At 30.3% G+C, this 27031-nt stretch overlaps 1 protein-coding gene across 3 annotated transcripts in view; it reads right to left on the bottom strand.

Moving 5' to 3' along the window:
• Window positions 1-27031, bottom strand: part of LOC131800713 (serine-rich adhesin for platelets-like) — a 355165-nt gene that overhangs the window by 13239 nt on the left and 314895 nt on the right. For all 3 annotated transcript variants that reach the window (XM_059118392.1, XM_059118390.1, XM_059118391.1), the window contains exon 2: window positions 21907-21979. In XM_059118392.1, coding sequence (XP_058974375.1) covers window positions 21907-21979 — 73 coding nt within the window. The remainder of the gene's footprint in view (window positions 1-21906; window positions 21980-27031) is intronic.

Below are 27031 nucleotides of genomic sequence, written 5' to 3' on the forward strand. Positions count from 1 at the left end.
AACTCATAGAACATTTTATGATGATCAAGAATATACACTTTGTAGGGTCTAAAATTTTTATTTTGAGGTATTACAAACGGAATGACAAAATTAATATACTCTCTATAATATGGTGGAGGGTATAAAAAGCTCATAATTTTTAGGTTCAACTAAGACACAGTGGTTAGTTTAGGCCTGATGTAAATTTAGGAGCACTGTGATTTTCTGACTTTTAAGAATAGATTAACATCTGTTAACATTAAAAACCATTGCATAATTTCAGGCAAAATAGAAATATAAAAATAAAAAGGCTCAAAGCATGAAAAACTATGGCTTTTTTAACAATATGGAGGAAATTTTAGGAAAAAGGGCCTCCTATCCATTGAAGACACTTATAAGAGCCTATGAAAGGTCTTCGATTTATACGAAATCCAGAGGTCATGTTTCTACCTTGTATGTTCTTCTATATGTAGAAGATCCGTTAAAAGACTTGCATTTTTAATATCATCAATAGGTGATATTCTTTCCTTCCAAGACCCCACAGCAGATCCCTAGGAAGCCATAGAATGACATGTAAACATAGAAAACCCTAAAAATATATGGAAAATCTAAAGAATATATTTTATATAAACGAGCCCTAAGAAGTTTTCTATCTAAGGCAGATGCATATTTCTTCCATTTAAAGATATATACAAATATAGATATTTTGAGAAATCCTGGAAAAAGATTGAAAAAACAAGCCATTCAAGCTTTGCCATCCAAAATTTTAAAATAATTACATCCTTTAGGCAAAATCTAATGTTTTGTCAAAAATATAATTTTTTCATACCGCCCCTCTCATTTGAATACCAATATATAAAACTAGTCTTTAACTTATCTTCAGCCAAGAGTTCTCATAGAACCACTTTTTAAAACAAGCCTTCTAATTGAGAACAAGCAAACAAATAAAAAAGACACAGCAACTACAAATCATGATTGAGTGGGTATTAGTTTGCACGACGACAACATAACTAACTAACATTCGAAGAAGAAGAAGAAAAAATGAAAAACCAAAAACAAAATAAAATTCTTCATACCCCGATAAGATATGTACTCGTATGCAAATAAAGTGTAATATGTAAGCTAAAAAATCTCGAGGCAAATAAACTCAGTCAAGTCCATGGCGATTGAAATGAGGCAAGTTATGGCACGACTGTCCAACACCATCACCACCACCACACATTGAGATTTAATTACATATCTTAAATACATTCACACCAACCAACCAAACAAACAAAACAAATGCATTTGCTGCTTAATTGAATTGCAAGTTGGTTTAACTATCTCGTCGCGTTCAATGGAAATTGAATATTAGCGAGATGGCTGCTTTATACGGCATCTATGCGATTCAAAGAGACCAATGAATGTTCAAGATAGACTCACCGACCGACCGACAGGCAGACATAAAGGCTGATGATTAGTTTTCGATTTTTTTTATTGGTTTTTGGTAAACTGATATGTTATGTCATGCCATTCATTTGCAGCGAGGAGCAGGAGGACATGTGAGGCGGGATACAGTTGTGGCAATGTTTGTTTTATTTCTCTTCTTCTTCATCTATCATATATAAATTGTTTTTCCCTCTGAGGTTCCCATGGATGCCATTAATATTTTATTTTGTTTGGTTTCCTATCCTTTTGATCGGTCATTACATCTTTACCACTTCTCATTTGTAATTATATAAGTTAATAGCATTGATGACAAAATGTCACATAAAAACACCACATCGATGGGTTGGTGTTAACTTGATTATAAACAGATTTAACCGATGGCAATGAAGCACATTGGTGTAGATGAGGGTTTGTTGGAGGGATGGAATACAGAAAGACAAAGGGCCTAATTTATGGATATGATGACAAAAAATGATTCGAGGGAAATTAATTTGTTTAAATGCATTTTAAATTTATGAACTTGAATTTTTTGAAGCAATTCAAAATCCCTTGCAAGAATAGTGTTCCAAGTCTTGGGCCTCAAACAATTCCAGTGTCTCTACTTTTTATTGCCTTCTCTGCAACCACTTCCACATCAATGTGTTCCCAACATATCCTCATTCATAACATTTCTATTTTTATGGATATATTTTTAAACCATTGTTTTTCATGTCTCTATTTTATACTTTGTCCTGTTTTTCAATTAACAAAATGTTGAATGTGTTTTTAATTAAAAAACTTTTCCATTGCCTGGGTTTGTCCTTGCGTGGGATGATCATATGATAGCATTTGTTTGTTTTCTGTCTATTTCTGGATTGGCCTAAAAATGTGCTTTAAATTGCTGGATTTTATTTCAATTGTTTAAGGAACAAATTGTTTGGAAAATTTTATAAAATTTTTTTGTAAATCAAATAATTGGCATTATACTCATATAATGGAGTTGATGAAGTAATCCTACAGCTTCACACGATATATTGGATTTTTATTTAAATATAAGAGAACTAAATTATTTTTATTTAAATGTGAGAGAATTATAAATTATTTATCATTTTCATAATTACAGATATTGTAAAAAAGAACTCATTTGCAAAAAATACATACTTTTAGGATCTGTTTAAAAACGGAATAATGACATGCATAAATCGATTTAGAAATTCTATGAAGATCCTCAAAAGTAACTATGGGTCTATTTCGCTTCCTTCTCCATGTAACAAACAAATGCACAAAGACATAATACCCTCACCGCTATGTGGTGTAGGGTATAAAAATTGTAATGCAATTATAAATTATTTACATAAAAATGCTTGCATACTTTTAGGAGCATTTTGAATTCTTGAAATCATTGTGTGGGCATGAGTTTCAAATTCCTAATGAAGCTATAATAATAATAATAATAATAATAACAATAATAATAATAATATAATAATAATAATAATAATAATAATAATATAATAATAATAATAATAATAATATACTAATATTGAATATAATAATATAATATTGAATAATAATAATAATAATAATAATAATATAATAATAATAATAATAATAATAATAATCATAATAATATTGAATAATAATAACAATAATAACAATAATAATAATAAAATAATAATAATAATAATAATAATAATAATAATAATATAATAATAATAATATAATAATAATGATAATAATAATAATAAAATAATAATAATAATAACAATAATAATAATAATAATAATAATAATAATATAATAATAATAATAATAATAATAATAATAATAATAATAATAATAATAATAATAATATAATAATAATAATAATAATAATGATAATGATAATAATAATAATAATAATAATAATAATAATAATAATAATAATAATAATAATAATAATAATAATAATAATAATAATAATAATAATAATAATAATAATAATAATAATATTAATCATAACCATATAAAAAAAATTAAATACTATATAAATAAAATAAGAAAATTATCTTAAAACTTGTGGGTTTTTTCTTGATTGATATTAAATTTGAATTTGATTTTAAAAAATAAAGCATTTGAAATAGAAGCTTTTGTAAATGCAAACTCAAGTATTCTTCTTGTTCTTCATCTCAAAACCAAAACTAAGGTTAAGGCTAAATCAGATATTTTTTCAAAATTACCAAAGGCAATTGAGCTTGTAACAGTAACCTTAACAATAGTCAATGTCAATGAACAAAACAACAGACAGATGAGACACAAAAATAATAACCAGAAACGAAAATAAGAAGCCAGCAACCAGTGGATTTGTAAATTTATTTCTTAGAAATAATGAAAAAAACCAATAACACCAAAATGTATTACTACCCAACAGGGTTTAGAGCTGCAAAGTAATTACATTCAAAACAATACCATCCAAGTCTAAGATATTCAGTTACCATAAAATTACATATAATTTGCTTTGGTATTGTTCTTCTTCTTTTTGTTGTATAAATACAAAAACAATTGAAAATGTTGTTTAGAATACAAGAGGAGGAAACAGTACATGTATGTGTATGCCATCATTAACGGCATTATACGATAATTATGTAATTAAAATTACTTGACAGCAAAGATGTAGAAGGAACAACAGAGAGAGAGAGAGAAAAAACAACGGATGAGTCCTATTGTAACAACAAACAATTTAATTTTGTAAACATTGCTTGTTGCTGTTGTTGTGTTTTGTCCGTTTCTGTTCTTAGCACCCTTAAATCATTCTCCTCCTAGCGTTTTTTTTTAAATTCCGGGAAAATATTTCATAATATTTTGAAAACAATTTCGGAAGAGTAGGAAAGGTAAATGTGTGTGGGTGTTCCTAATCACCTCCCACCGTTAATTAGTCGCAGTATGGTAGCTTGAAATTCTGTTCGTTTTCCATATTCTGCAGATTTTACAATGTTGCTGTTGCAATACGCCATGAAGCAAACCGTGTTTTGTTGTCTTTATGCGTTAATTTGCCAACATAAAGTGAATAATGATAATTATTTCTTCTTGTTCTAAGAGCTTATTTTCGCACTTATTTAAGGTAATTGTTAATTGGCTTATTAAACATAATTGAAAAATACTTCCAAGGCATTATGAAATATATTAATGCAATGAAATGTTTATAAAATGTTCATGTTAATTAGGGAGTTTTCAAAATAAAGCAAATCAATGTTGAAATACAAAAACACAACCGAGATTTAATTATTAATGCCCTTAAAAATAGGAAATAATTTTTAAAATAATACAAATCCTCAATATATGCTATAAATTTTAAATATCAATTATTATTTATTTATTATTTATTTATTTATTGAGACTTCATTCATTTCATTAAAGACAAGGTATTAACAATAAATATCAGGGACACTTAAAACTATCATGTATTATTCTAATATCATTATATAAAATGGGTATGCTACATGCTTAAACATTCTTTAGATATGTAATTGTATTTAACAAATAATCAATAAATAAGATAAATAGTGTTTGCTCCCGACACTTGCTGTAGCGAATAGAGTTTTATCTATAATTTGATGTGTACTTATAACTATGACTTACAACTACAGAAAAAAAACCAAAACAAAGCAATTAAACTAAAATTATGAATACTTAAACTATATAAAAAAAAACTACCCCCTATGTGTTCCAGGTGTAGAGTAAGAATAAAAGTTTTGGCCAGATGAATTTGACCCTCCTTGAATTATTCCTAAGGCGGAAAGATAATTCGTATTCGTCCAATTAAATTCACGTTCGCTGTTTAAAATTTCCTGAAAAATAGACCCATTGAAATCGACAAGTCTTTCTACGAATCGCTTCATCAAATCAAGTGCATATGTTGAAAGTCGTGTAATTTTGCTCTCATAGTAAATGAATTCATTTGAATATCGCTTAGTAAGTGACTGAAAATTTCGACCTAAGCATTTCCGAATAATGTTCCGCTCAAAAACTTCTAATTTTTTCATCGTGGTTGGAGAAATGTTGAACCAAATAGTAAAGGCATACAGAAGGACAGGACGTATGCTAACTTTGTAGAGGAATAATTTAGTTCTAACTGATAAAAATTTGTTGTTAAATAAATTTGAAAATGCACCTTTAATGCGATTCGCTCTTTCTAAATTATAATCAGCATGTCTGTTGAATTTTAGAAGGTGGTTGAAATTAACTCCTAAGTATTTAAGGTTATCAGTGAACTCAATTTCATCACCATCCAAATGCAGCTCTAACTGTTTACTTTCCGGCACTACAGTATATTTGCATTTTCCGGAAGCATTTCTAATGCAAATTGCTTTACTCTTTGTGGCATTAATTTTAATGCCCCATTGCGAATAAAAAAATTTCACTCGGTTAAGATGCGACGAGACATGTTGAAGAGCAACTGACGGGGACTCATCGTGAGCGTAGAGAAGAGAGTCATCGGCATAAAGTAAACCCTTGGATCCATCAAATACATGGGGAAAGTCGTATATGGATATATTATATAAATGAGGTGCTAATATGGATCCTTGCGGCACGCCGCAGGTTACATCACAAAAGGATGACAGGACGTTATCAATTTGAGCATAGAATTTTCTTTCGTCGAAAAAGCTTTTAAAAAGCTTCACTGTTGTTGGTTGAAAACCAATCTCAATCATTTTGAATAAAATACCATTGTGATAGACTTTGTCAAAGGCTTTTTCGACGTCAAGTGACACCACCACAGTGCATCGTTTTTCCCTAAGATTCTGGATAATGTCGTTGTGGAATTTCAGAAGAGCATGAACTGTTGAATTTCCCTTCTTAAAACCAAATTGATATTGAGAAATATAAGGACCACTCAACTCAGCATCCATTTTTTCCTTAATAATTTTTTCGAACAATTTTCCAAGATTTGAAAGAAGTGAAATCGGTCTTAAGTTATTAATATCACTGTCTCCAGTTTTTTTTCTTATAGGAACAAGTTTTGCTATCTTCCAAGCTCTTGGAAAATAACCGTTGTTTATACAGTTATTAAATAATATTGTCATATACTCCAAGGCCTTCGTCGGAAATTTTTTGATGATGTAATTTGACACGTTGAAATACAAAAACACAACCGAGATTTAATTATTAATGCCCTTAAAAATAGGAAATAATTTTTAAAATAATACAAATCCTCAATATATGCTATAAATTTTAAATATCAATTATTAATTTATCCATTTCGAAATATATTTCAACACCATTTACCACGGTTTCAATATTTGCTCCTAAAAATAGGCAATAATTTTAATGTTAAATTGGTTTTATCCAATTTTGGCCTTTAAAATAGGCAGTGTATATTTTGTTAAGTTAATGCAAATAAAAATAATTATTAATTTTTCAACTCCTAAAAATATGCGAAAGAAAAAAAATATGGCTTGGAAGTTTCCATCCTTCCAAGATTTATATATATTTTGAAAGAAATAAGAGAGGTTTGTTTTATTCCTAAAAGTATGCAACACTTTTAATAATCATAAAAATCTCTAAAAGTATGCAATTTGTTTTAAACTTTTTCTTATTCAATTTCCAACTCCGTGAAATATGCCAAAGCTTTTATATTTCTTGAAAACCCCAAAAGTATACAATCATTTTCAAACACGTCTTTAGAGCAAACTTTATTTCCTTAGTTTTGATTAAAGAAGGGACATTTCTTTATATTATCGCTTTTTTCATTTTGATTGATATCGTTGATTTTTTTTTTAATTTTTGTATATATTTTTAAAAGTCATTTTTTCAAGAATATTTTTCAATTCTTGTTCTATGAAAATATGAAATGAAAAATATTTTTTTATAACATTTCTCGTTTGACAATTGTTTCCTTTATAAAAGTTTTGATTTGAAATTTTCATAGAACGAAAATTATAGCCCTGTATGTTTTGTTAAATAGTGATTTTTTCAAAAAGAAAGAAAAGAAACTTTGGCTTTGGAGGAAAGCAATTTTTAATATATTTTGAAAAAAATAAGTGAGGTTTACTTAATTCCTTATGCAACATTTGTAATATTCATAAAAATCCCAAAAAGTATGCAATTTGTTTTGAACTTTTTCTTATTCAATTTGCAACTTCTGAAATATGCAAAACATTTTTTAAAGCCAACTTTATTATCCTAGTTTTGATTAAAGTAGGGAAATTTCTTTATATCATAGCTTTCGTTTCAATATTTTTTCTTAATTCCTAAAAGTATGCAATATTTTTTGATATTCTAAAAATCCCCAAAAGTATTTAAATTTTGTTATAAACATGTTCTTATTCAGTTTCCAACTCCTGAAATATGCCAGAGTCTTTTCAATTTTTGAAACGCCCCAAAAATATGCAATAATTTTCAAGCAAACTTTATTTCCCTAGTTTTGATTAAAGTGGAAGAAATTTTCGTTATATCGTCGCTTTCGTTTTAATATTCGACGTAATTTTAAGAGCAATTCTTGATGTGTGATTTTAAGTGCTGTGATTTTTAAAACCATTTCTAATAGCTGACATTGCTAGATTTTTTATTACTGGTTGGTTACATTTCCTTTGCTCGACAATCGGACAAAAAAAATGACACAATACTTGCACTTTTATAGTTCCTCGAAATGACATACTTCATTTACAACGACGCATTGCACTATTTTGCAGCTGATATAATTTCGGTTTTATGGCAGGAAGAATAAGAGCAGAAATCATGGAAGAAAGTAGCAAGAACATCAAAGCTTGCTGGCATTTTTAATGTTTTAGGTGAGGGGAATCAAGAAAAAAAAATGTGACCATAAAAACATAACCCCAGTGCCAAGAATACATTTCCGACGACTGTTTTTTTTTGTTTTTTTTTTTTTTGAAAAAATGAAGTATGAATGATGACATTAAATGCATTTATCAAACATTACCACGGGACAATTGCATTGGACGAGAACAAGACACACAAAAATCATAAAAACGAGCACAAAAATATGTTTATCTTTTTTATGGAGCACATAACATAAAACATCTCATCACCAAAAACATAACCTTAAAAGTTATTGTGTGATTTTAGCGCCTCGAAATGGGGTTTTTTGTTTAGAAACAAAATCCATATGATGTGTTAAAATGCTAGTGATTTTATTGTTTTTTTTTTTGTTCAAATAAAAATCTCATTTTTTTATTTTTAGTTTTAGTCGAAACAAAAATGGAAATGAAAATGTTTAACTTTTTTTATTGTCATTTAAGTTGGCTTCATGATGTTTTAATTGCCTTCTATTTTTGGGCTGGTTTCACACACACACACACACACACACATGTGCTTCTACATGTGTGTGTGTATGTAGCAATGTCATTCCAATTTTTTATGGCTTGCAGACTGTTTTTATTATTATTGAAGGTGTAATTAATTGTTACTAAATTAAAATTCGAAAACCACACACACACACACTGAATATCTTTGATGGCAGATATTCAATTGTAGGCTGTCGGCACAATCTTTTGTCGGCATATTTTGAAATGTCCTTGGTTTTGAATAAAATTGTATTTAAACTGAAGATAAAAAATAGCTAATTAAATTATATAAAAAATTAGGTTTAAGAGTATCTTTGAGGGACTCTTAAACAAAAAAAAAATCCCAAAGGTGATCTATTAATGATTGACCTTTGTAGAATATATTTTGAAGATCATCAGGCTTTACACGTGGATTTTTAAAACACTTCTCAAGGCATTTTAATGCGAATTTTTTTGCAATATTACTCTCAAGAATTTAAACGAGAATTTTTTTAGAATATTTTTGCAAGGACTGCTAAACGTAGATGATTTCAGACTATTTTTAAAAGAACTCTCAAAGGCTTAACGAAGGATATTTTTGCGAAGATCTTAAATAATTTAAGGTCCCTTAAGGTTTAAACGTGTTTTTTTTTTCGATAATTTTTCGTAAGAACCCTACAGGATTAAAACGTGAAAAGGATTCTCGAAAACTTAAATGGGAATAATTGAAAAATATTGTTTCAAGCACCACCCTCAAGGTTTTAGACATGGATTTTTGACAATACTTTTTTTAAGGATCCACAATGCTTTAAGTATAGAATTTATATTTTTGGAATGACTCTCGAAGATTTAATGACAAACCCCATTTAAATCAACGAAAATTCTTGTAAAGATGATTAAATTTCGATTAAAATTACTTTTGGAAGGACCATTGATGATTTAAATGGATTATTTGAGAATATATCTGCAATGCTCATCATAAATGTTATGGATTATCCGTTAAGTTTTCTATAATATTTTTTCGAGGATCCTCAAGGATTTAAATCTGGATCTATTTAAGAATTTTTTAGAGGACGTTCAAGAATTAAATCATTCAGTTTTAAAAGAAAATTTTTGTTAGGACTCTCAAGTACCTGAGTAAACTTGAATTTATTTAAGTATCTTTTTGCAAGAATCCTCAAGGTATTTAAAGAATATTTTTTGTCAGAGATTCTCAAGGCTCCAACCGTGAATTTTTGAAGAATATGTTTGCAAGGCATTCAACTTGGAGTTAAAAGAGTATTTATATTTTTGTAAGAACCCTTAAGGACTTTCAAAGAGCATTTTTTCAAGGACTTCAAGGCTCTAAAAGCATTTTTTTCAAGAACATTTTCGCAAGGACCCACAAGGCATTCAATGTGGACTTTTAAGGAATCTTTGTGAAAGTAAGGCTAGATGCGAATTTTCAATGAATGTTCTTCCCGGGTTATCAGACCAAGAATAGTGTTTTTTTTTTGAAAAGCTCCTCAAGGCATTCAACGTGGAGTTTAAAGAATATTTTTTCAAATTTTTGCATGGACCCTCCAACACTAAGGCTTTAAAGGAGAATTTTTATGAATATCCAGGATTATCCGACCAACCATCCGGTTTTTTTTATTAATATTTTTAATATTATGGGAGCAAAAAGTTATGTTTTTCAATTGTTGTTTCGGTGATCATTAGTACCGCAAACAAATATTTTTTACATATTTTTTCCAAGACCATCTGAACCACAAACGTGGATTTTTTAGAAATATTTTTTCAAGGATCATCTAAACCACAAACGTGGATTTTTTGAAAATATTTTTTCAAGGATCATAAAAATATCTTTCAACGATCATCTGATCAAGGATCTGAAAGGATCATCTGAACGCGGTTTAAAAAAATTTTTTCTTAAAAACAATCGGAGACTCAATTGTGGATTTTTTAAAAAATATTTTTTTGGAAGACTATCTGAATAACAAACTCCGATTTTTTTAAAATATTTTTAAGGACCACAAACTTGATTTTTTTTAATATTTTTTCGAGGACATCAAACGTGGATTTTTTCAAAAATATTTGAAAATATTTGGAAAAGATTTTTTTTAAATATAGCAATCGAGGATTTTTTAAAAATTTTTTTTTGAAGACCATTTGAATTACAGCCGTGGATTTATAAAAATATTTTTTTAAAGACCATCTGAACCACAAACGTGGATTTTTTCTTAAAGACAATTTGAGCATCAATCGTGAATTTTTTAAAAAATATTTCCTTAAAGACAATCTGAGCCACAATCGTGGATTTTTTAAAAATAATTTCTTGAAGACAATTTTAACCACAGAAGTGGATTTAAAAAAAAAATATTTTCTTAAAGACCATTTGAACCAAAGACGTGGATTTTTGAAAAATATTTTTCCTAGAATCATCTGAAGCACAAACCTGGATTTTTTAAATATTTTTTCGATGACCATCTGCACCAAAAACGTGGATTTTTTAAAATATTTTTTCGAAGACCATCTGCACCACATACGTGGATTTTTTAAAAATATTTTTTCGAATACAATCTGAACCACAAATGTGGATTTTTTAAAAATATTTTTCAAGGATAATCTGAACTACAAACGAGGACCTTTAAAAAATACTTTTTCAAGGAACATCTGAGCCACAATCGCGGATTTTTTAAAAACAATTTTTAAAGACAATCGGATTTTTTAAAACATGAGGAGCACCTGAACCCAAAAGTGGATTTGAGTTATGTATATTCATATTTTTTTAAGGATCATCTGGGGTTATAATTGGGAATTTTTAAAATACGCTTTCAAGGATCAACAAGGTCAAAATCATTGAATTTTTATTAATTTTTCAAGGGACATCATTTATACAGGCGTGAATTTTTAAAGCCTTTAAATCAATAGGCTATAATCGTGGTTTCCTATTTACAATTTTTAAGGATCTTCAATGTTGAAATCGAGGATTTTTTAAATATTTTCTTAAGGACCATATCTCTATCATAGGCATTGTTAATGAGTTTTATTGAAAATATGTTTTCGCAACAGAAATCGAAATTAAAACCTTTGCCAAACCCTAAAAATCCATTTACATTTTATTTTCAAAATAATTTTTGACATGCCATCGAAATTGATACCATTTACCTGATGACAGCGACGACGTGGCGATGATGATGAAAACTCTTTTTTTCGATAATTTCCTATTTTGCAAGTCAAAGACCCTCCCATGCGAACACAAATTACTTGCGTAAATTGCGTGGTATGTGGTGTAAAGGAAAGAAAAGAAAAACTATTCATGCGGTTAGTGATTTCAAGATGATGTCTATGCTCCATTTAGATATTTACTAAAAAAAAATTTATATATATAGGAAAGTATCAGCTAAACCCCTGCAAGGTATGTAATTTATTTTGTGTTGTATGTATTGAATAAAAAAAATATATTGTCAATATTGATTTCACTTTGACAAAACCACAATTACATATCGTCAAAAGAAACCTTTAAAAGTTCGTTGCATGGGGAAGAAGAAATTTTGCAAAAAAAAAAAGCAATAAAAAACACAAACCCTCAAATGCTTCCTTAAGTATCGATTTAACCACTATGTTAGTTTTTTTTTTCTCTTTTATATGGCTGATGTTAATCCACGCAAAACCGCTGCAACTCGGGCCAGACTTGATGGCCCTTTTTTATTGTGTTATGGTAACTCCTCTAACAATAACGATAGTAACAAAACTCCAACTGCCAGCGCTACCACAATTTGTAAACATTTATTTTCAATATCCGTCCAATGAATGAATGACGAATTTCTAGTTGTTGTTGTTGTATGTAAATGAATGAACCATCTTGCATGTAACTAAATAATTATAAAAAAAATACCTATACGATTTCTTTTTTCTTGCATTCTCCCTTTATTGTTGTTGGTTTCCATTTCTTCTTCTTCGTCTTCTGCTATTTTGTTGTTATCGCCATTAATATATAATTTGATTTGTTGCAATCCAATGCATGACTTAATACAACACAAAAAAATTAATGTATTATGTTACAAAGGAATTTTATCGAAAAACAACAAAATTTAAATTTAAAGTTTTATTCCACGTGAAGTTTGGAATTTCAAAAACAAAAAAAAAAAAAAAAAAAAAAAGCTGCCACGAATATTATGCATGAAATTCATTTACTGCCTTCGCCGGCAATCCAGTGAATGAACCTGATGAGTAATGTGTTTTTCTGTTATTGTTGCTGTTGTTATGCATTGGTCACATTTCTTGGTAGCTGGAATGCATTACAACAATTCGCCATGGCCAATATGTTTCGTTACAGGGCTGTTTTAATGCAGGAAAATGCATTCGAGCATTTTTTTTTAATAAATTTGAACATTTATTTTTAATTTCAATGAACTTGACATGATTTGTTTTAATTTTCTAAATAGTTTCTGTAATTAGGGGAGAGAAGACCAAAAGAGATTGGATTTTTTTAAAGATTTTAAAACGATTTTATCAGCTCAATAATTAAAATTCTATTCATATTACGGACCACGATCATTTTAAGACTAGACTGCTCAGAAATGTTGTCTACATTACTTAGGCGTTAAATAACCTAAAATATGGAAGAAAGATAGATTAAGGATTCCAATCAGCGTATGACCTAATTGAGGCCACAGTGGCTCTTCCTATACTGCATGTGAGAAAGGTTGCCTCAGTAGCTCCCCCTAAAGTCCATATTTTAGACATTATAAATGTTAAGTCCGGTGTTATCTTAGAGCACAAATTTTAGAAAAATTTAGCACTCCGACATTTTGTAATCATGGGATGGGTGTATAGTCACCTGAAATACAGGGTGAAATGAAAAAAAACTGCAATCAACTTCAGACTGCTGTCATTTCTAAGCCACTCGTCCGACAGCTTGTAAAATTATTCCAGTGACAGCTCATTATATTGTTTACAAGCCTACAAAAGCATTTTGGTGAGAATTTTCCAGAAAAAAAGTTATTCGTGATGGATTTCAAGCGTGTTAGTGTGATTTCTTTATATTTTCTGGAAAACCACAAGTGGCTATCGTTAGAGCACTCCAGCATTTAAATGTGGATAAATATTTTTTGTTTCGTACCATAGCTCGTTACCGTGATACTGGAAGCTTAGCCCGACGTCAAGGAAGTGGGCTGAAGAAAACAACCACATCAGCAGAAATGGTTGGAAAAGTAAAGAGGCGATCGAAACCCCCGTCGCAGTGGCCGAAAAATGCCTCGTGAGCTGAACATATCTCAATATTCCATTCAGAAAATATTGAAACATGAGCTCGGGGTTAAGTCATTGAAATTCCAAAAAGTGTAAAAACTTTCACCGCAACGGAAAGAAAATAAACTTAAAAGAGCGAAAGAGTTGCTTCAATTGGCCGAAAGCGGTGAACTGCCGAAATTGATTTTTTCCGATGAGAAAACATTTGCTGTCCAGCAGTTTGTGAACAAAAAAAATGATCGTGTTTACTTGCCAAAGAGGTCAGCTGAAAATGTGTACCTTCGTTTGAGCACCAGAACTCAAGCACCGGCCATGGTGTGGGCCGCCATAACAGCCGATGGTTGCTCTCCGTCGTATTAATCGACCGTGGCAAATTAATGCCTAATATTATTTCGAAAATATTCTGGAGGGTATATTAAAGCCTTGGGCACACAAACATTTTAACCGCATACCTTGGCCATTCCAACAGGACTCAGGAAGTGCACTCAGCACGCGCCACCCAAGAATGGTTACAAGGAACCTGGCCATCAAAATCTCCGGATGCCAATCCGTTGGATTATTGTATCTGGAGTATTTTGCAAAGCAAGGTTGGTATTAAAAAATACCAAAGTGTCGATCACCTCAAGCTAACGCTTCGCCGGGAATGGGCCAAAATACCGCAGATCAACATTCGGCCAGCGTGTGACGGTTTCATTGGCCGTTTGAAGGCCATAATTCGAACAAATCTAAACTTATTCTAAAATTTGATGCTATTTCCGACATTTTTTGCTTTCATTCAATAAAATTTAAAAAAAAAATAAATAAAAAATTCAAGCGCAAACTCTTTGATATATAACCATCTGTATTTTAAATCCCAAACTTTGGCTACCTCTCGATTAAACAAGTATTTTTGGCTTTTCATGTTCTTAATAAAAAAAACAATCTTAAGAGTCATTCGAACGAACAACAGCTGCCAACTGCACTTAAAGATGTTGCTTTCTTTATTTCGACAGCAGCAGATTGTTTCGGAGAAATGAAATGAAATTTGATATTTTCCATTTTTTTTGGGGGATTTGTTTTTGATATCTTCTGCTGTACAAGAGGGTGTGAAAATATTGAAATTGGAATTTGTTAAATGAGAATCCAATGGCTAAATTATTTTCTTTCCTCTTACTTTCTTTCTAAGCTACTTGAGATAAAATTCGAGATTTTCTAGGAGGCCTCTTGTGAATTGCATAGTAAATTAAATTGATTTATTACACACAGCTTTTTGAAAGGGCCAAATGTCAAAATATGTATGTGTGTTTTGTTATTGTTGTTGTTGTAAAAATATCACATAGCCCAGGCATCTTGGCTTAGTTTTTTTATGTTATAAAAATGTATCTCTTTATTCTTTTTTGTTGTTTCTAGTCATTGCCAGGGGTGGCATACTAGAGGGGTTGTTGAGTGTCTTCTGCCATCTTAAAGTGTTTGAAGAGCTTTGTTCTGGATATGTTGTTTTTAATTAAAATATGTAAAGGGAAATATTGTGTGACTAAAGTTGTGTGGCAAAAAATAATTTCAAATATTTAAAGAAAAAAAATTGCATTAAAAAAATAAAATTTTTATATTTGGAGAATTTTTTGAGGACATCTTGTTTTTTCAACATGATGGGATTATTATTATTATTATTATTATTATTATTATTATTATTATTAATATTATTATTATTATCATTATTATTATTATTATTATTATTATTATTATTATTATTATTATTATTATTATCATTATTATTATTATTATTATTATTATTATTATTATTATTATTATTATTATTATTATTATTATTATTATTATTATTATTATTATTATTATTGTTATTATTATTATTATTATTATTATTATTATTATTATTATTATTATTATATTATTATTATTATTATTATTATTATTATTATTATTATTATTATTATTATTATTATTATTATTATTATTATTATTATTATTATTATTATTATTATTATTATTATTATTATTATTATTATTATTATTATTATTATTATTATTATTATTATTATTATTATTATTATTATTATTGTTATTATTATTGTTATTATTATTATTATTACTATTATTATTATTATTTTCAATGGATAGTTTAGGTTAGTTTGGCATTTCTAAAAAAATTATATGAAAGCTAGTTACAAATTCTTATCATAAACCTCGCTTTTTATTATTTTATTTATTTTTTTTTTGAATGATTTGTATAATTCCCAACACCAACCTTTGGCGCACACAAAAATAGTATTCCCCTAATTTTGATATTGTTTATTTTTCGGAGAATTGCAGGCGTTAAAGCAAAGAAAACAGAAACATATGTTAGGGTGTGTCCCAAGTGCAATGGGGCATTTCTCTCCCCGTCTTTCTCTTTAGAGAAAGTGTTAGTGTTGTTGCATACTCACAAAACAAGTATTTTTGTTCAACTAAAGAACTTCTGTTTGATGTTCCAATCAAACCAAACATCCATTGAAAGCTTTCATGTTGTAATTGTTATTAGCGATGACAGCAGCTTGAAGGGGAAAAAATTAGAATAGCTATGTTGTTAATGTAAAGACTGACTGACTGACTGACAAGCTTCTACCAGTGTTTTTGTTATTGCAAGTGTTTCGAAACAGACTCATTGTATCCAGAGGAACATATGGTGGATATTAGAAATTTCTATTGAAATTTGAAGGTGTGGTGGGTGGTGTTTGGTTTTTGTTTTGGGTGCAGGGAGGGCACATGGATAATGAACTCATTAATAAACAACCATGTCTTGTGTTGCATCCCACAAAAGGTCAGAGAACTTTCCAAGAAAGAGAAAATATTTATTGAAGGGAAGCCAATTTTTCACCGAAACATGACAGTGAACTGGCGTAAGCATTCATCAAATCAAATTAAATTTTAAAATAAATATAAAAATATCATAGCAATTAATTAAAGTACAATTTAACATCGGGTGCAAAATTTGAAATTTAATAATTATCCCTAAAAAAATATAGCGACCCAGGTGAACACAGAAAATGGCAGCGATATATGCTATAATTTTTTTAGGAAATAAAGCTGAAGGTCAACATAAACATTTTTTTTCGAACGACGTGTTGAACGCCAATTTAAAAATTATATAAATTTACATGGAGTCCCAAACCCAAAAATAGGTGAACATAGAAAATGTTCCCTATATTTTTTTCAGGGAATAAAACCGAAGGTTAGCATTAACATTTTTTTCGAATGACATGTTGGACGACAAATTAAAAATGAAATAAATTTACATAGAGTTTTATTGGTAAAAATAACAATTATTAAAAAAATAATGCAAAATTGTTTCCAAAACTACTGCTTTGAACAAAAAAACAAAAAAGAAAAAGCTGGAATATTAAAATCTAGAACTAAAAGTATTTTAATAAAAATTAAATTAAATACACAAAAAAAAAATTAATTTGAAAACCTGCCTGACTTACGTTGGGCGCCACTTCTTTTTGTTATCCATTTAAATTGTTTTCCAATACCAAATATTATTAAGGAATATCTAAAGTAAATCTTTCCAAAAAGATAGGAAAGTAGATACAGAAGAACCCACAATTTGAAGTGAGAACCCAACGTTGGGCGCCACTTTTTAAATGGTGGAATTTTATTCCAATTGTGTTATTTTCTTTGTCTCTGACTAAAAAAAATTTTCTTTGATAAAAAGTTTTGCCATTATAATCGAAAATATTAGATTTTGGAATTGAGTGTTTTATATTGGGCGCCACTTTAATTTTTTAAGAAATCTTCACTTCGTTAATCAAAAATATTTTATTCTGGAACTAAAATATAGTGCGTACCACTTACAAATATTGATCGACATATGGGAAAAATATTTAGGACAAGCATATGGTTTAGAAATTTTAAATTCGTCAAGTGAAAATCTTATTTTGAGCGTAACATTTAATTTGAAGTAAATTAACATATTGACATTGGGCGCCACTTTAAAAAATGTGTACACTTTCTAATACCCTCTCACTGCAATAAAATTCAAAAAAAAAAAAGGAGGCTTTGTGTTGGTCGACACATTGACGGGTTTGTTATATGAAAGGTGTAGGAGGAAGTGTTGAAAAGTAATTTAATGGAGAAAAAAGAAAACCCACAATGGGCGTCAAACTCTAGGTTCAAAGCATCAGAACATCAAATAAAAAAAGAAATATCCTAAAACTTCATAAAAGCCCTACGTTGGGCGCCATTCTCTATTGGCGGCTTGGGTATCAACTGCTTACTGATATCGAACGATACAATCCATATTGGACACCAATTCTATTTGGAAAGTACGACACAATTACAATTGGGTCTTTTATTTGAATTTATGATATTGATTATGCAAGGTAGAGAACTTCATTCAAATAAAAAAACAAAGAATAAGGTCTCCAAAAAACTACAACATAATCCTTACGTTGTGCGCCATTTTTCCATATTTGATTTGGGACAAAATAGTTCTTCATTTTCAAAAAGAGAAGATGCCAATTTATTTTGGGCGTCCTTTAATGGAAGAACTATATGGTTATCATAAGGTAGAGCATATCAAACAAACGAATTAGAAGAAGATATTTAAACCATAAATGTGACTAAAAAGTCACACCTTGGGCGCCATTTTCTACATTTGATTTGCTGATTGAATGCATAAGAATTTTCAATAAACTAAAAGTTTTTAGGATTGTATTTATATCGGAAGATATATTTTTAACTGTTTTCATTTTTACTCCCCACATTGGGCGCCATTTTTTATGTTTGATAAATAACCCGATTACTTGCCGTATTAAATGAAGTCTTTACCTCAAATTAAGATAAATCTAATGACAGTTTAACAAAGTGTTCTCTTCTGTCTTTTAATTGATCCCTTTGGGAGACCTGTGGCATCTGCCACACTCCCAACTTCTTTTCATTAACATTTTTTATCACTTAATCGAAAATTACCATAATTTAAAGGTGTTAACTTAAAAAATCTTTTATTTGCCTCGGACAAATAAATCCTCAACTAATTGCCAAGGGTTTTAACAGAAACAAACCATTCCATCTTCATGGTTTTGAAGCTGTTATTATCTCCAAGGCCATCTATTGGCTTACTGTCGCATTGCGTTTGATTTTTTGAGGCTAACACTAATTTTGTATGCCCTGCAGCATTTGTGCCTTTAATTAGTGCTATATTGCCTTTAATTTATGCTCTATTAACATAAAAGAATTTTCTCAGAATAACCGGTCAACTATGAACGGGGCGGTGTAAACCTTTTTATTCTTTCTGAGTTCATAAACATATTTTGTGGTTATGGTTTGGGATTTTTCTTCCTATTTTTTTTTTTACTATTATCTTGAAAATGTATCTAACGAATATCAACACCCATGAAAATAAAACAAATTGTTGATATCGAAAAAGAAACAGAAACCCTATGGGCTTATCCTCAGCCCTGGCATATGTCAAATGTTAAATATCTACTCTATGTGGAGAGAGAGAGAAGGGAGGAAAGAGAATTCTTGGTATTTTTTCGGAAGACTAATCAAATGTCTGGCTGACTGACTGACTGGCTGGTTTGATTATTAATGAGTTTTCTGAACCCCTAGAAAAGCGACAACAACAACACCAATTTTGTTTATTTATTTTTTTATATTTCGAAGAGAACAGAAATGTTTAAACAAAAAAATGAAACAGACGACCAAAAAGCAACACTAAAAATAATGCCAGGAAGGGACAGCAAAGTATGCGGACATGTAATGTCTGGTGGTGTATGTAGTTTTTGTTGTTGCTGCTTTGTTTTTTTGTCGTCGTCTTCGTCGTCGTTTGGCCTATGGGTGTGTTAAAGTTCGCCCAATTGTCAGCTGTTGTAGCAGCGAGTCAGTTATTCAAACATTCATCATGCACTGCTGCATTGTTGCTGCTGTCTGGTGTTGGGGCAGCTTGTTGCATTACCCTGATGTTTATCTATTTTTATATCCGCTTCTTGAATTTCGTTTTCTTCTACATGTTCTTAAGTGCATACATACACACAGACAGACTCGCTTTTTAATCACATCTATTTAATGAATACAAAATTTCTCTCTACCCCAAAGAAGAAAAAATAGAAACAATGCATTTTAGAAATCATTTTTAAGACTTGAGTGCAGGATCTGTTTCTTTCCACAGGATTCAATTTCCTGGAAACGCAAGAAAAACAATGAAAAAAACATATGCCAACATAAATGCATTTAAAATTCTTTTAAATGCAAACACCGCCCAGATCCAGGATGCTTTGTTTACTCAGTTCGACTCAAATGCACACATACATACATACATAAATCCATTGGTATTCATATACGTTGATCTGTGTACATAGGAAAACCACAAAACTCTTCAACACCACAAGTGTTATCTGTCAGGATATTTTTTTTGTGTTCTTGCTTTCATAGAATATGCTAATTCATTTGTAGAAAAAAAAGAAATATCAAATAATCTCCAGGATTTTGGGAATTTAATGAAGAGGGAAGGAAGGCAGAAAGATTTAGATAATTTTTTTGTTTATATGAATAATGCAACAGATATTCATATTATTTCAATTCATGAAAAAATATGGAATTCAAAATGAAAGGATATTTGTTATCACAGATCTTATAAGGAAACAATGGTAAAGAGTCTTTAGGATTCGGAAGGATTTACAGGAAGTGAATTAAGAGATTTGGAAAAATTACAAAAATTACAAAAAATTTATCGTCGATGAATTAATCATATAATTTCCAATTTAAATTATTGAGCGCAATTTTGTAAATTTGATTTGGGAATAAAATTTAATAATTTCTAAAAAAGTGATACATTTTCGGGTAGTAAGTAGCGCTTACTCACTTGACTCATTTGTCTACCTAGGGTGCCATTTTCCATATGCATTTTATTTTATTTCAAATTAAGATATTTTTCGAAGGGTACAACACTTAATTAAGAATATAGGACATACGCCACATTTTTAAATTATATTCATTAATACAAACACCCTTAAACACACATTGGGCGCCAATCATCATATTCGACGCTCAATTAGACTGTTATGTTTAATTATGAGATGATGGAGTCGATATTTTGAGACAGCATCAAAACGTGAGTGGGAATAAGATTTTCAATTATTTGCCTAAAACCCCCAAATTGGGCGCCATTTTCCAACAAAAGTGGAAACCTATATCTTAAAGGAAGTTAATATTTTCAGAGTTAATAATACACTTCACATTTTAAAATTCTTTCCAATAACCCATTATTTGCGGAGACAATTTTTGGCCTGCTAAAAATTATTTGGATTAAGAGAAACTGTTTTAAATCCACATTGGGCGCCACTTTTTATACTCTATTTGAAAAGCAGAGCCCATTTTAAATTGTTGTCTTGTAATTAGAGAACGATTGCAAGTTAGCAGAAAAAATCCTATCTTATTCATCTGAAATTTTGTCCTTGGGCGCCACTTACTATATTCCGTTTAAATTTAAGGCAATTTAAAGAAATGTTCAACGAATGCCCCACGTTGGGCGCCATGCGATGGAATGGCTGAACTCAATACACATACAGTTAAATTATTTTGAAATACTTTTGAATGGATAATTAAAAAAATTCGAATTTTTTGAGCCACATTGAGCTTTGATTTAAAAAAACCACATTGGGCGCCAATATACGCAGTTAATGTTTTGGTATTTTAATATTAAATCACGCCCCACGTTGGGCGCCATGCGATGGGATGTCTGAACTCAATACAGATACAGTTAAATTATTTAGAAATACTTTTGAATGGATAATAAAAAAACTGCGAATTTTTTGAGCCACATTGGGCTGTGATTTAAAGAAACCACATTGGGCGCCAATTTACGCAGTTGATAGTCCAATTGTTTTGGTATTTTAATATTAACTCATAAAAGAATTTCAACGGCAGTAAAAAGCTTTTTAAAGAAATATTTATGAAGTGACCCATGTTGGGCGCCATTTTAAGGCGTAAAAAATCAAATTCATTATCATTTAACAGTGTTATTTTGAAAATACTGGGAGTAAACTTACCAAATTTGTGAGGAATCCATTGCGAACACCGATTACACTGACACTATCATTTGTTGTTGCGGTACGAGGAAATCTGTAATAAAAAGATAAGAGTTAGAAAAATAAAAAAATAGAATTATATTTAAAAATTTAAATCATTTTTATAAAAATTTTCTTGGTTGGATTGCAAAGATTTTTTTTCGAAAACAGAGCTTTATATAAAATCTAAGAAAATCTAAATTTTTAATTATAATCAACAAATGGAAATATATTTCTTGCCTCCGGAACAAGACCATAAATGTTTATGACATATTTCCTTCTTCTAGAAACAAAGAGAAAAAGGAAATATGCAATTTGTAATTCCACCCCTATAAACTATGCGTTCAAATTTAAATCCAAAAGATTTCCATTGTCCCTTGTGCAAAATTGCAACACACCCTAAATTCGCATTTACCTGTCTTGGGTATTTTTTGAAAAAATCAGGGGTGGCCATTCATTGTCTTTAATCCCTTAAAAGAGTACCGCTCTCCAATTTTGCCTTATGAACAACACAAGGACAAGACAGTTTGTCCTTTGCGAAAAAAACTGAAACACAATTTTTGGGAAAACCATTTTCTTTGTGAATGCAAAGATGCCAAAGGTGAATGATGTACAGGTAAAAAGAGATTAAACAGCAGGAAACTGATCTTTAAAATAGCCCAACGATTTGGCGAATGTGGAAGATGAAAGACAATATCCACCATTGTTGATGGGTTAGAGAGAAGCGATAGAGTGGATTTGTAGAATCTTAGCCGAGATAGAGAGAAAAAGAAATTCAAATAAATAGTGTCTTTTTTAGATGAAGGATAGATTTTATAACGTGGAATCGTCAAATCAGTACCTGTTGGGCGCCATTTTTGTGGTATGTTGTATTTTTTATTATTTTCTTTCTATATGGTCGCCATTTGTTTGTTAATTTATTTACATACAAATAATCTTTCCGATATTTTGACCACTTTAAGTGAGACCCACGTTGGGCGCCATTAATAAAGAAAATGTGAAGCCCTGATTGCGAAAAGTTTACGGTTGATCAGCATATGAGTTTTTTAAAATATATTTTTTGATTTGACTGAATGGCATCATGCTATGTAAAAACACTATGAGAAACCCACGTTGGGCGCCAATTATAAACAAAGCGTGAAATTCTGCTTCCGAACAGTTTACGGTTGATCAGCATAATTGTTTTTTAAAATATATTTTTTGATTTGACTAAATGGCATCATGCTATGTAAAAACACTATGAGAAACCCATGTTGGGCGCCATTAATAAACAAAGTTTGAAGCCCTGTTTCCGAAAAGTTTACGGTTGATCAGCATAATTGTTTTTTAAAATATATATTTCGATTTGATTGAATAGCATCATGCGATGATAAAAAAGACTATGAGAAACCCACGTTGGGCGCCATTATTGTGTAATGTATGAAATATTGATATCAAAGGGTTTATTTTCATGGTACTTTTTAGAAATCATTCTCTATTTCCATTACGCTTCTTAGCCCCTCATTCCCCCATTAGCCAACACCCCTCAGCTTCAAATATCACACATACCCTCTCTCCAAAATATCGTGTAATTCAATTTTACCTTGACTTCTAGTGAGAACATTTTTAACTCAACGCCCAACTACTAAACCAATTACCCGAACAAATGAAAATGCAAACAATAATTACAAATATTCGTATCCTTGAAAGGTGAATAAATATTCAACAAAAGTTACATACGATGTTACACATAGAGAGTCTGGCAGAACTTTTAACACTTTCGAACAATGTGTAGCAACCACAGCATGAAATTGTTTGCAACAACTAGTTAGAAAACCAACAAAAACTACTACAACAGCAGCAAAAAACGAGGAAGTTAAAAGTACTAACTACGAAAAGTGATTTATGATGGGTTTGACAAAACTAAAAGGATTACAGGCACACGTACAGAGGGACAAAAAATTTTAAATGAGACCTGGAATAGAGGCTATTTATTTTTGGGAAGAAGGACCACCCAATGTACTCTACTCCTTGCTTATCCTTTTTCCTTATGCCACGGACACATACTGCTGCTTCACAACTGGAATTCTTATGCGAGCATTGAATTCGTGTGCGAGCATTGAATTCTTAGAATTCCTTTATTGTTATCCTTTCAGCTATGCGTCGTGTACTAACAATGCCAAGGAGACGAGCAAAAGAGAACTGAAGGAAGATAGTGTATCAATAATTACTGATGAAATTGTAGCATACATGGATTTCCTTTCTGTTTTTCTCTGGAATCGCCCATTGTCTCCCAGCCAGGCCGCGCCATATGTGTGTGCGTGCCGAAAAATAATGAAACTCTGTTGCCATATGGATGCTGAGCGAGAGGGAGTTTTTATTGTTACTTGTTGAATTTCATGAAAAAATAAAACACTGAAACATTTTGAAAATGTGAAATAGAAAATAATTAAAAAGAACTACCGATAAGCGCAAGACTGGGTTGATGTGATGTGATGGTTATAAAGGGGGAAGGAAAAATCAAATAATATTGACAGGTGATAGTTGAGTTTTTTATTTGATTTCAGGTAAAAAAAAACACCATTTCTAATTATTTAGAAGAAAACAAAGAAAGATTAACAGGGCATTACGGTTTTTGATGAAAGGGAATGTGATTTTTTTTTGGGGAGGATTTGATTTCTTAGGTATCACCTCCAAGGAGCATTTGCAACAGATGTTTTAGGAGTTTTATTTTTAAGTACCGAAATAAGAAGAAAATGGGGAATCAGAAAATACTCAAGAAAAGTAGGCAATGTTCAAGAGGATTATAAACAATATATTTTTACTTATTGCATTTATATTTTTCCCAGGCGAAACTTCATACAACCATAGGAGGAACTTGAATTGCAGCTAACTCTGGTTGGCTTCAATTCGGGGGTTTCATTACTTGAGTGATATACAAGAATCTGCAACCTGAAAAATATGGCCAAGGATTGTAAAATTCCAAAACCTTGGCTCGTATACCCACAGTGAGAATATGTTCTACCTAGTAAATTGGACAGACTGACCTATAAGTAGAAGGCTGATATTGAAAATTTTTCATTATAATCCAAATACTGTGGCCTCCACCGTAAAAACCATGATATATAATTGGCTTTGTATCAATACACCATTAAATTTAATTGTCACGGGATAGAATCAATTTTTCAAGGACGCTATAGGTTTGGAAAACTTGTCAAAAACATAATTCCTAGAGGAACTATCATGATTTTAATCCATATAGAAATAATAATAATAATAAAAAGTATCTGCATTGAAAAAGTGGCGCCCAATATGGAAAAGGCAGAATACAAAATTATTATAACATCATAGAGGGAAAATTTACATTCTAATACCAATTCTAACCATTCGGTGAAACCCATCGGTTATACGATTTGTTTTCAATGTTTTTTTATTTATTTTTTTTTTTTGTAGAAGGATATAAAAATAAAGAAGTCACACTCAACATTAAAAGGGCATACTTGAGAATTATTCTCATATAAATTTGAGGCGTGACTTTTATTTTTCGTAGTAAAAAGTCCTTTTTCAGTAAAATTCCAAGATTCTCTGGCCTAAAACACGGAGCTGATAAATTTTTTAATTTATTTTAAATTTTTTAAGAAAAATTTGCGATCAAACGATATGGCGCCCAATAATTTTTGTCAATTAATTCTTCAGTAACATGCTTTTCCTGTATCATTCTGATATCTAAAACATGTTAATGAGGACGATTTTACACATATTTTTTAAAGTGGCACCCAAATTTCCATTCAGTTCCTGACTATGTAAACCAATTTTCGAGCTCTTATAATAAGAGGATAATGGAGCGACCAGTCACAGATTTGATATGCCTCCCCGTTGTTAGGAAATTTAACGAGAGTCGCATTTAAAAACACATTTATTTTAATATAGTGGCGCCCAACGTTAACATTAATATAGACCCAGTTTTGATAAATAATCATATTAAGGTTCGAATTATTCCAAAAAAATTATTTTTTTTAATATTTTTTTTCTCATTTCGAATTTATATTTCGTTGATATTTTCGGAAAATGATTATATAACGTCGGCCAACGTTAAAAGTTCATAGAAAATTATTCTCTAATCTCCAATAGAAAAAATATAAAGTGGCGCCCAACGCTAAACGGAGCATAACAAAATATTATGCAGGCTCGTTGATATATGGCTCTGGTTTATTTTTTATTGCGAAATTAAACTATTCAACACAGATCCAGATTATAATTCCAATTCGATAAATTTTCTTTTTTTTCAAAAAAGTGGCGCCCAACGTAAAAAGTGGTAATTTTGCAATTATAGCAAATTTCGGCGGAAATTAAGCTAAGTGCAGCCTACCAAAGGCACTCCAAAACTATTCTTTAGTCCCTGAAACACAGAAACACAGCCAATCGAAGGCACCCAACGTTAAAGGCTCATAGGAAATTATTCTCTAATCTCTAATAGTAGAAAAAAATATAAATTGGCGCCCAACGCTAACATAACGCCCATAACCAAATATTTTGACGTCTCTTTAATACATGGTTCTGGTTTACATTTTTTTAGAAAAACTACACTTTTAAACACAGATTCAGATTCAGATATAATACCAATTGATTCGGTAAATTTTCATTTTTTTTAAGTGACGCCCAACTTAAAAAGTGGTAATTATCGCAAATTTCGGAGAAAATGAAGCTGACTACAGCCTACCAAAGGCACCCAAAACTATTCTTCAATCTCTAAAAACCAAAAATTCTGACGTCTCTTTGGTGTATGGTTCTGGTTTACATTTATAGCGAAATATCACTTTTCAACACAGATCCAGATACATTGGTTCGGTAAATTTTCTTTTTTTTTTTTGGTGGCGCCCAACTTGAAACATTGTAATTTTGCAATTATCGCATTTAGGCGAAAATAAAGCTGAGTGCAGTCAACCGAAGGCACCCAACGTTAAAGGCTCATATAAAATTATTAAAAAAAAAAACATGTAATGTGGCGCCCAACGGACATCTCTTTTATATTCGGTTTTGGTTTCTATTTTTATAGCAGAATTACACTATTCAACACAGGTTGGTAAATTTTAATTTTTTGGCGCCCAAGTTGGAATTTGCAAATATC

This window comes from Musca domestica, unplaced genomic scaffold (assembly GCF_030504385.1).
Source record: "Musca domestica strain aabys unplaced genomic scaffold, Musca_domestica.polishedcontigs.V.1.1 124, whole genome shotgun sequence".
Classification (NCBI taxonomy): Eukaryota; Metazoa; Arthropoda; class Insecta; order Diptera; family Muscidae; genus Musca; species Musca domestica.